Below are 10504 nucleotides of genomic sequence, written 5' to 3'. Positions count from 1 at the left end.
GAGAGGAAGGGAGAGAGATAGAGAGTTAGAAACATCGACGAGAGAGAAACATCAATCAGCTGCCTCCTGCACATCTCCCACTGGGGATGTGCCCGGAACCCAGGCACATTCCTCTGACCGGAATCGAACCCGGGACCCCTCAGTCCGCAGGCCGACGCTCTATCCACTGAGCCAAACCGGTTTCGGCAGCCAGGGCTGATTTTTAAAAAATTTAATCTGCACCTGAGGATATGTTTTTATTGATTTGAAAGAAGGAGAGATACGAGAGAGAGAGAGAGAGAGAGAGAGAGAGAGAGACTGATCAGCTACCTCCTGTACAAACCCCGCTGGGGATTGAAACCAGAATCTAGGTATGTACCCTGACTGGGAATTGGACCCGCAACCTTTTGGTGCAAGGGACAACACTCTAACCAACTGAGCCACCGGCCAGGCACCTCTGTGTGATGTAATAATGATGGTGGTGATCTCTCCCAATGAGGTGATGTAACTAGGTGTTATCATTTCCATGTGACAGATGGTGTTGGCTCCACACCCAGTTCTGTCTGACCCAGAATCTTCGACGATAATAAAAAAGAACAGCAGGCCTTTCTAGAGTGTTCAACTACGTAGCAGGCACTATTCAACGTATCTCCTTAGCTCATTCAGGCTCAGCTACTCCACTAGTGGCTTCTAACAAGCCGACCTCTCTTTTCTCTGTCCTTGACACGCCCTTTCCTGTCACTTAAGCTCACCTTCAGGGTCTTCAAGTGGCTCGGTTTGCTCAGAGGGGCTTTGCAGGTCCTGTGGGGTGGTCCCTGGGAGCTGGGGCAGAGCACCCGGTGAGGTGGGAGGGGGGCCCGCAGGTGCCAGGAGGGCCTGCTGCTGCTTCTCCGCCAGCTGCTGCTGCTGAAACACAGGCCCTGGCTAGGCCCTGCCCGTGGGGGGCCCAGCAGCTGTGCCCGAGACGCCCTGCACCGGACCATGAACATAGCAGGGGGCTCGGGCGCCGCTTGGAGGAAGGCAGGGGGCAGAATCGGAGCTGCTGAGCGTCTTGGAAAGGAGGGCAGAGGGCTCCCTCGGCTACCCGACGGCAGGCCCGAGGCTGGGCGACAGGCTTACCTGCCTCAGTAAGAAGAGAAGCCACCCTCCCAGGAGGACTGCAGTGAGGCTGGCCAGCAGCAGGTCTCGGGGTCCCAGTCCTAGATACAAGCCTGCGGCGTTCTCCTCAGGGTGCAGCTCCCGGTCCCACAGTTCCTCCCGACTGAGGCTCAGGAGCTGGAACACACGGGCTTTCGCTCAGCACCTGCTCTCTCGGGGGAACCCTTCACCCTTCGTCGCCAGTACAGGGCTGGGTTTGCTTTAAGGGCCAGTGGGTGAGCGGCCCGCCTGATGTGGGGCAGAGCGCTCTCCGTGGTGCTGAAGAGGCAGCGCTGAGAGCCCGCACGGTGCGGAGAGGCGCTCTCCGTGGTGCTGAAGCATCAGGTTGCCCCAGGGGGTCGGGCTTCCAAACCCAGCTGGTGACCAGCATCTCCCGGGGTGTCACTGAAAATACTTTTTGAGGCAACACAAAAAATGTAGGTATCCATCTCCAGAGATTCTTAATTCATGGGACTGGAGTGGGCATTCAGTGATTCTAATGAGCAACCAGATTTGGGAATTATTGTTCCAGATCATGGCTGTTCCTTCTTTTAAAATTAAAAAAAAAAATTGATTTCATAGCCCGGCTGGCGTGGCTCAGTGGTTGGGCGTCCACCTATGAACCAAGAGCTCGCTGGTTTGAGGCTCAGTGGTTGGGCGTCCACCTATGAACCAGGAGTTCGCTGGTTTGATCCCAGTCAGGGCACACGCCCGGGTTGCGGGCTTGATTCCCAGTGGGGGGAGTTGCAAGAGGCAGCCGATCAATGATTCTCATCATTGATGTTTCTCTTTCTCTCTCCCTCTCCCTTCCTCTTTGAAACCAATAAAAAATAAAAATAAAGTTGATTTCATAGAGGAAGGGAGAGGGAGAGAGAGACAGACAAACAGAAACATCAATGATGAGAGAGAATCATTAATTGGCTGCCTCCTGCAGGCCTCACACTGGAAATCAAGTCCCCAACCCAGGCATGTGCCCCGACCAGGAATCGAACCTTGATCTTGTTCATAGGTCGCCACTCAACCACTGAGCCACACTAGCCGGGCATGGCTGTTCCTTCTAACCTTGAACTGCTAGTGATTCTTGTCCAATTCTCTCCTAGGAGAGAATGCTTTTATAGTTTTTCTGTTTTAATTTTCTCACTAGATAACCATTTTGTAACTTTTACACTGAAGAAGAGTAAAGAAAACTGTGACCCATGTTTCACAGTTTAGGTGACCAATATCTTTTTGACACATCCAACAGAAAAATAGTTTTCCTTTTGGGAAATTGTGTGAGGTCAACTGACCCACTCCAAATGTTAATCATAGAAGGCCAAGGAAAATGTCCTATAGCTGCCCACTCACCTGCCAGTCTCCCTCCATCCCTCTGCCCTTTCATGTATTTATTTTTTTAGGTTAATCCTCACCCAAGGATATTTTTCCATTTATTTTTAGGAAGAGTAGAACGGAGGGGGACAGACAGAGAAAAACATAGATGTGAGAGAGACACCTCGATGGGTTGCCTCTGGCACATGCCCTGACTGGGGTCTGGGATCAAACCTGCAACTGAGTTACGTGCCCTTGACTGGAATTGAACCTGGGACCCTTCAGTCCGTGGGCTAACGCTCTATCCATTGAGTCAAACCAGCCAGGGTGCCCTCTGCCCTTTTAGCACTGACCTCCAATAAGAGGGCTGGGGCCTGCATGCTCTTGGAGGGTCTAGTTTCAGCAGTTCTACTCCCTGGGGTGGGATGGACTCTCAGCATCGTGGTGTGCAGGACTGGGGGTGGCTCATGGTGTCCTAAAGGGCAGGGAAAAAGTCCATGGGCTGAAGGTGACCTCTGTCTTCCAGATCAGAAGCCAGGGTCACATCTTTCATCGTCATCTATTCCAAATTTGAGCTGGGGAATCTCACCAATGAGCAGCCACTGGCTAGGGAGGGCCACACTGCCTGAGGGGTATCTGACAGCTGTGCTGGGTGAGCCCTCTCGCTCTCCTGAGACTTGAAGTGTCACCTCATCTGTGGTGGGGCCATCCATGGAGGCCAGGGTCAGTCCACGAGGCTATGGCAGAAGATGGAGAGTCCTGAGTGAGGGGGCTCTCCTGCTCCATCCCCTCATTCCAACCCCTCGAAGAGCCCTTCTCACCACCAAGGCCACCCCTGTGTGAACCAGCGCTTTGGAAACATAGAAGCCAGCGTCATCCTTCCCTATATACAGCGTCATCCTGGTGGGGGAGAGCAGGGGAGGGATGAGTAGTGGTTGTGGCTGTTTCCGTTGCACCATGTTCTTGTATTGTCCCCTCCCACGTCAGTTCTGGTCTTGGCCATGTGACTTGCGTTGGACAATGAGACCATCGCAAATGCGGTACAAGTAGAGGTTTTAGAAGTGCTTGTGTAATGGGGCTTGTCCTCTCGTGTTGCTCTTTGGAACCCCAAGACCACCATGGAGGAAGCCAGGCTAGCCTGATGAGGTCAGAGAGACCTTATCTGACACCCTCTAGGCAATAGTCCATCAACTATGAGACGGGGAGTGAGACCATCCCAGGGCATCCACTCAGCCAAGCCACCAGCTGACCGCACACATGAACTAACCCCCCCCAGACCCGAAAACCAGCCAGCTGACTCACAGAATCTTAAAAAATAATAAATGTTTGTTGTTTCGAAGCCGCCCCCCCTTTTCCTATTTATCCTTTAGGTTTCTATTTAGATGCCCTTTCCTCCAGGACGTGTCCCACCACTCCCTCCTGCCCCCGTCTCAATGTAGGTGCTCTTCCCGTGCATGCCCGTGGCAAACCTATTCTCTTATCCCACCCTTTGGCATCCCACAATTCCCTCTTTACACACCTGTCTCCTCTACTAGACTCTAAGATTTCTGTAAGGAGGAACACTGACAGCATTACTATCCTCCCAGAGCCTAACAAGTGACTGGTACACAGTAAGTGCTCAATTAATATTTGCAGAACAAACTGAATGAGAGGATAATGCTTGATTTTCCCAGCCTGTCTCTCGGCTCCCTAAGATGGGGACTCTAAGGCTCTGAGTGCTTTAAGGCAGGGTGACAGTTAGTCTCAAGCAACCAATAAGGCGCAGCACCTGCCAAGCAGAACAGATGCCCGCTGTGGCACTGGAGTGGAGACCTGAGGCCCCTCCTCGGCCAGATGTGACCCTGTCACTTGCTGAACAGTGGGGCTGTCTGGGGGGTCCTGGAACACACAAGGGACGGTGAGGGCACTAGTTATTTATTAATAGCCAAACTGGCTGGTCAATAGCCAGCTTGAAATATTGTGACCCCTCGTTCAACTGTACTGGTGTGTCATGGTCAGACATCACGCCTGCCCATTGGGCCTGGGCTTTACAACCCTTCCAGGGGGTCCTCCCCAGTCCCCAGGCATGAGCACCTACAGAAGCTGGATGTCCGAGACCGAGAAGGGGGTGGCTATGTTCTGGGGGCGGGAGGCAGGCAGTCGGATGTGGCCCCAGCGGAGGGCTAGGAAGTGCAGGGTGTCCCGCGCCAGGGTGAGATGGGGTAGCTGGTGCAGGCTGTCCTGGTGCCAGGTGTAAATGCCCATCACAGGCACGCCCAAGTCTTGTGTCCACAGCACTGCCCCGCTTCCTGGGTCCACAGTTAGCAGCAGGCCCATCCCACAGGATGCCAGGTGGCTCATGTCTGCCAAGAAAGATGGAGGTGTGATCAGGGAGCTCTGACGGGAGGTACCTCAGAGCATTTTGCGGTGGGAAGCTGCTCTGGGGCTGGGCCATCAGGAGGGTCACTCAGGTGTGGAGCTCAGGTGAGATCACCTGGAGGGTTGCAGGACATGGGAAGGTCAGTCAGTTCACTGGGGGCACTTTGATCCTTGGGGTCAACTGGGAGCTGTGTAGGATATAGGGGTCAGTCAAGGTCATGTGAAGGTGACTCGTGTTGGTTGGCAGGGATCACTTAGGATGTGGAGCAGTCAGTCACTCATGCTCTACCTGATGACCACCTGGGATGAGTATCAGGGTGACTTGGAGGCATGTGGGTTGCTTGGGTAGCACTTAGAGTGTGACGGAGGTCAGCCAGGGCCCTGGGGGTGCCACGTGCGATGTGTCAGTGTTATCTCTCATGTGAAGTGATGGATTCAGGGAACCAGGGGTGCCAAGGGGCCCTGTGAGGTAAATCAGGAAGTCTGGTAGGACAGCCATAATATCAAGGAGGTGGTCAGGTTTATCGGGGAAAGGTCACTCAGGGTCACCTTTCAGGGGTCACTCAACACTGGGGGTCACTCAGGGCGCTTGGGGACTGCTCAGGATGTGTGGGTTGCTTGGAGTCACCCAGGATGTAGGGAGACCTGGTGTGGCTCACGTGGAGCATGGAGGAGTGATGATATCAGGGCTGCTCAGGTACAGGAGGGTCCTGCTGCGTGTTGAGGGGGTCATTCAGTATGTGGGGGTCCCTGAAGTGGTCAAATGGGTAAAAATGTGGTGAGCTTGGTCACGGATGCCACTCAGAGATCCCTGAGTTGGGGACACTGCTCCAGAGAACGGTGGCACTCACATTTCCCAGGGGAGCCGTCCATGGGGGGCGCTGAGTAGCGGCGGTAGGTGGTGTTCCAGCGCTGGCCGGGGGCCTGGGGGTCCTGCATGGTGACCGTGTACTCTGAGGATGCCCCGAAGCAAGGTTACCAGGCATGCCCACCTGATGCTCCTCCCATGCCCACCTCGGCGGGTCTCATCTTGTGGGGGTGGGGCCTCTGAGCACCCAGCCTGGGGTGGAGGCCGGGGGCATGGGAGGAGCATGCTGGTCTATCTTGGTTACTGCTCTATCTCCAGTTCTTTGTCAGTGAAATACTCGTTGACTGACAAACTGACAGACTGGCCCAACTCAACCTGCATAGCAATTGCCAGGCCTGGATAGAGCAAAAGAGGGGGCTGCCTGGGGCGGGGGGAGCTGCTGGGGCCAGACTCACGTGTGCGGCCGATGTAGAGGCGGGGCGTAGAGGTGCCTTCTGTGGTCAGTGTCATCTGTGTCTCCCCTGACTCCGGGTCCACCACAAACCAGGCATCCTGCTTTCGGCCTGTGGAGGTGGAAAGCGTGCCAGCCCTCAAGATGGCCCGGAAGAGGGTGTGCAGCCTGTTCCTCCTGTGCCCAGATGGCCGGTCAGGACCTAGGTCCCATCCCTGGTGCTGGGCCTGGCCCCACAGGCTGGGGCTGGGGAGGCGCTTACCCGTATAGAAGACGCCATCGGAGCTGCGGCATGGGGAGGCGTGGACTAGCTCGGGGATGGTGAACGGCAGTTTCTGAGGAGAGGGAAACATTCCAGGGAGGAGTAAGAGCAGAAAAACTCACCCAACCTATCCATTAGGTAGTTGTTATTGTTTCCATGTTCCAGAGAGGCTAAGTAGCTGGGCTATGCCTTTGAGGAGCCGGGGAATGGTTGTAGATTTAAGGACACCGAGAGACGCAACAACCACATGGGCCAGGGACCCTGGCCGGGACCCTGGGCCGGGAAACAGTGAGGGACACCACTAAGACACTTCACAGAGTCAACATGCGCTGCGAATAGGCAATGCTATGCGCCATGGCTAACCCTCCGGGCTTCAGTCATCTACACGCAGGCTGCGTGGGAAAGAGGCCTTGTTCTCAGAAATACACAACGATGCTTTAGAAGTAAAGGGCATAGTGCCTGCAACTCGCTCTTGAAAGGTTCGGAAAAAGACATTTTACATGAAAAAAAAAAGTAATATTCTCAGCATTTTATCTATTAATCTATCATCTACCGAGAGAGAACAATAAAGCAAATGTGATGTTAAAAATCAATGAATCTGGGTGAAGGGAATAAAGAATTTCTTGGTACTATTCTTGCATTTTTCCTATATTTGAAATTATATCAAAATGAAAAGCTACACACACAGAAAAAGCTCAAAACTGCATGTACAGAGCTGTTGCCAGACGTATCCCAGGGACACAGTCCTGAGGAAGAGAATTGGGGCTCCTGGGGATAAAGGGCCACCGACAAGAGGCCCTCACCACCTGGACGGGTAAGGCCCGTGTTCCTTAAAGGAACTGAGGGCACCTATTGTGGATGCGGGAAGTTCATTCATTCATTCACTCACTCATTCATTCATTCATTCAAGCTACAGGATGTCAGGCTGCGGTAGCCCCTCCAGCCACTTGAGTCTCCAGGATGGTACAATGTGCCGACACCAACCCCCTCGTAAGCGAGAAAGAAAAGAAAGAGGGCACTGAGAGATGAGGCTGGAGAAGCGAGAAGTGAACGTGCACTGGATGAAGCTGGAGGAGTGAGAGGTGAGCGTGTGCGGGATGAGCTGGAGGAGAGAAGTGAGCGTGTGCGGGATGAGCTGGAGGAGTGAGAGGTGAGCGTGTGCGGGATGAGGCCGGAGGAGTGAGAGGTGAGCGTGTGCGGGATGAGGCCGGAGGAGTGAGAGGTGAGCGTGTGCGGGATGAGGCCGGAGGAGTGAGAGGTGAGCGTGTGCGGGATGAGGCCGGAGGAGTGAGAGGTGAGCGTGTGCGGGATGAGGCCGGAGGAGTGAGAGGTGAGCGTGTGCGGGATGAGGCCGGAGGAGTGAGAGGTGAGCGTGTGCGGGATGAGGCCGGAGGAGTGAGAGGTGAGCGTGTGCGGGATGAGCCGGAGGAGTGAGAGGTGAGCGTGTGCGGGATGAGGCCGGAGGAGTGAGAGGTGAGCGTGTGCGGGATGAGGCCGGAGGAGTGAGAGGTGAGCGTGTGCGGGATGAGGCCGGAGGAGTGAGAGGTGAGCGTGTGCGGGATGAGGCCGGAGGAGTGAGAGGTGAGCGTGTGCGGGATGAGGCCGGAGGAGTGAGAGGTGAGCGTGTGCGGGATGAGGCCGGAGGAGTGAGAGGTGAGCGTGTGCGGGATGAGGCCGGAGGAGTGAGAGGTGAGCGTGTGCGGGATGAGGCCGGAGGAGTGAGAGGTGAGCGTGTGCGGGATGAGGCCGGAGGAGTGAGAGGTGAGCGTGTGCGGGATGAGGCCGGAGGAGTGAGAGGTGAGCGTGTGCGGGATGAGGCCGGAGGAGTGAGAGGTGAGCGTGTGCGGGATGAGGCCGGAGGAGTGAGAGGTGAGCGTGTGCGGGATGAGGCCGGAGGAGTGAGAGGTGAGCGTGTGCGGGATGAGGCCGGAGGAGTGAGAGGTGAGCGTGTGCGGGATGAGGCCGGAGGAGTGAGAGGTGAGCGTGTGCGGGATGAGGCCGGAGGAGTGAGAGGTGAGCGTGTGCGGGATGAGGCCGGAGGAGTGAGAGGTGAGCGTGTGCGGGATGAGGCCGGAGGAGTGAGAGGTGAGCGTGTGCGGGATGAGGCTGGAGAGGGGAGAGGTGAGCGTGTGCGGGATGAGCTGGAGGGGTGAGAGGTGAGCGTGTGCGGGATGAGGCTGTACAGCCTCCCCATTATGTGCCGAGCCCTCACATCCTCTGCAGAACACTCTAATTCTGGCCAGACTGTTCCCCTGCCCCCTCAGTGCTCTGCCTAACAGAACCCCGGCCCTCCCACCACCAAGCACGGAAGGACACACACCATCAGTCCCTGTTGTTTCTGGGTCCCCAAGGTGTACAGGCTGCCATCAGAGGGGTCCGAGAGAAAGGCTGTTCTGTGAGCAGAGAGGAATGGGGGGGAGGTGGATGCACGTGTCCTGGTTTCACAAAGGCGCCCTTTCCCTCCAATTTCGTAGCGAGTAGGAGCCACCCTTGCAGGAAGCACCACAGAGCACTGGGCCCAGTGCTCCCTTATGTCTATCATGCACCCCACCCCATCCACACTCCCTCCAGATGCCAGGGCTCCCCCATCTCCCAGGTGCCCCTCCTTAAAAGGCCGCAGGTTCACTTACTCTGTGACGTACATTGGTCCTTGGATGATGGGATCTGAGGGGAGGCACGGGGAGCGTGAGTTGCCCCCTCCGACTCCCACCAACAATCACAGCTCCTACTGGCTGGGCGCTTACCGAGTGCCAGGCCCCAGCCCAAGCGCGTGCCCTGCGGGTACTGTAATCTCCCCGGAGCTCTGCGAGGGAGGGCCATTACCCGTGGCTTCATTCTACAGTGAGGACCTTGATGTTCAGAAAGGTAGAGTGACTTCCCCAAGGCCACACAGCTGCTAAGTGGCGAAGCTGCCGGCAGACACTGGCTCGTGGGGTTCCAGACCCCATGTTCTCACCCTCTGTGCCACAGTGGCACCACTCTAACCCAGGGTCCAAGGAGGAAGGAGCGACCGCCCCTTGCTCACCATCCCTCAGTGTCCACTTCAAGTCCCCAGTCTGCTTGCTTAGGGCGTGGAGACTTCCGTCCAGGGTGGACACGAGCAGGAGGCTCTCCGGCCTGAGGCTCTGGACCTGCAGTGGGAAACAAAGGCACCTCCTCTGAGAGGCCTGGGACCACCCCTTGCTCTTGCCCCAGGCAGGGCTGGCTGTGACTCCCGGGCCCCTGAGACAGAGAGAGCAGGAAGGACGACTGGGGAAGCTGTGGGCTCCACCCATTGATCTCCTTGACCCTAGAGAGGGACTCATTACAGTGAAGCGGGAGCCGCAGCCCAGACCTCCCAGCTCCCACTGTGTCCAAAGTGCCTCCCCTCCCCCACCCAGTTCCTTCTGGTTTCCCAGAGAAGACGGAAGGCCTTTACATCCAAAGGCACAGCCGCGGTCCGTAGGCCCTGGGAGACCAGGCTGCTGTTCTCACCTTCGGGCCTGTGAGGGAGAGGGTCAGGAAGGCAAGGCAATGAGCCACGCAGGCAGCGAATGGCAGGACTGGGACTTGAACCACCATCTCGGAGATCCCAGCACCAATCTCTTTCTCGGCCACACTGTCTGCCTCTCTGAGGACGGCCCCTTCCTTCTGCCTCCCCAGGCAGCTCAGGCTTTGGGTGCCAGGCTGCACACCCCCAAATGGAGGCTGGGGTGCTGGGGGGAGGGGCTGGAGCTGCCCTTCCACCTGGCCCCTGCTGGGCCAGCTCACCGCTCTCGCCCCTCCTTGAACAAACAGGGTGAGGCCGAGCTCCGGCAGCAGCCCTAACATCCGGGTGGCGGGTGGCGGTGCGGGCCACCCCTGCAGAGCCACGTCCGCTCCAGGCCCCTGGGTTTGGTGGGGGATCGGGAAGCTGCCAGCGCTCTGGTCTGCCCACCGGCGTGGGGACTGCAGGCCCCTGGCTCACAGAGGACTTCTGTTTGATCGTAATCGCATTTGAAATTAGTTTTTAAATTAACTGCCAATGAATATATTGGAAAGATTTTACTTAAAATCCGGATCTCTGGTTTTTCTTATTTTTCTGGAAACACCAGATCTCAGGGCACTGGGCTCGCATTCCCACTTGGCAACCATGGGGTGGACTCAGCCGGCGCTGGGCATGGGGTGCGCTCTGACTGGGATCCGTGACCTGTCGAGGGGGCTCCAGACAGGACAGCTCAGCGGG

General features: G+C 56.5%; 1 protein-coding gene across 6 annotated transcripts in view; it reads right to left on the bottom strand.

The window, feature by feature from the left end:
• The window catches only part of ERN2 (endoplasmic reticulum to nucleus signaling 2), a 15066-nt gene extending 5476 nt beyond the window's left edge, over positions 1-9590 (bottom strand). Inside the window, exons 1-12 of one of the 6 annotated variants that reach the window (XM_015564013.1) lie at positions 9326-9590; positions 8931-8964; positions 8621-8693; positions 6301-6373; positions 6043-6150; positions 5631-5732; positions 4499-4763; positions 3243-3321; positions 3011-3158; positions 2775-2896; positions 1099-1254; positions 732-885 (exon numbers count right to left, since the gene is read on the bottom strand). In XM_015564013.1, the coding sequence (XP_015419499.1) occupies positions 732-885; positions 1099-1254; positions 2775-2896; positions 3011-3158; positions 3243-3321; positions 4499-4763; positions 5631-5732; positions 6043-6150; positions 6301-6373; positions 8621-8693; positions 8931-8964; positions 9326-9575 (1564 nt within the window). In that variant the 5' untranslated portion in view covers positions 9576-9590. Of the gene's footprint in view, positions 1-731; positions 886-1098; positions 1255-2774; positions 2897-3010; positions 3159-3242; positions 3322-4498; positions 4764-5630; positions 5733-6042; positions 6151-6300; positions 6374-8620; positions 8694-8930; positions 8965-9325 lie in introns of those variants that run through there. The other 5 variants (XM_015564015.1, XM_015564019.1, XM_015564027.1 and 2 more) reach the window with 5 other exon arrangements.
• Positions 9591-10504: the final 914 nt, after the last annotated feature.

This window comes from Myotis davidii, unplaced genomic scaffold (assembly GCF_000327345.1).
Source record: "Myotis davidii unplaced genomic scaffold, ASM32734v1 scaffold150, whole genome shotgun sequence".
In the NCBI taxonomy this organism is placed as follows: domain Eukaryota; kingdom Metazoa; phylum Chordata; class Mammalia; order Chiroptera; family Vespertilionidae; genus Myotis; species Myotis davidii.
This window is presented reverse-complemented; position numbering and strand designations above follow the sequence as displayed.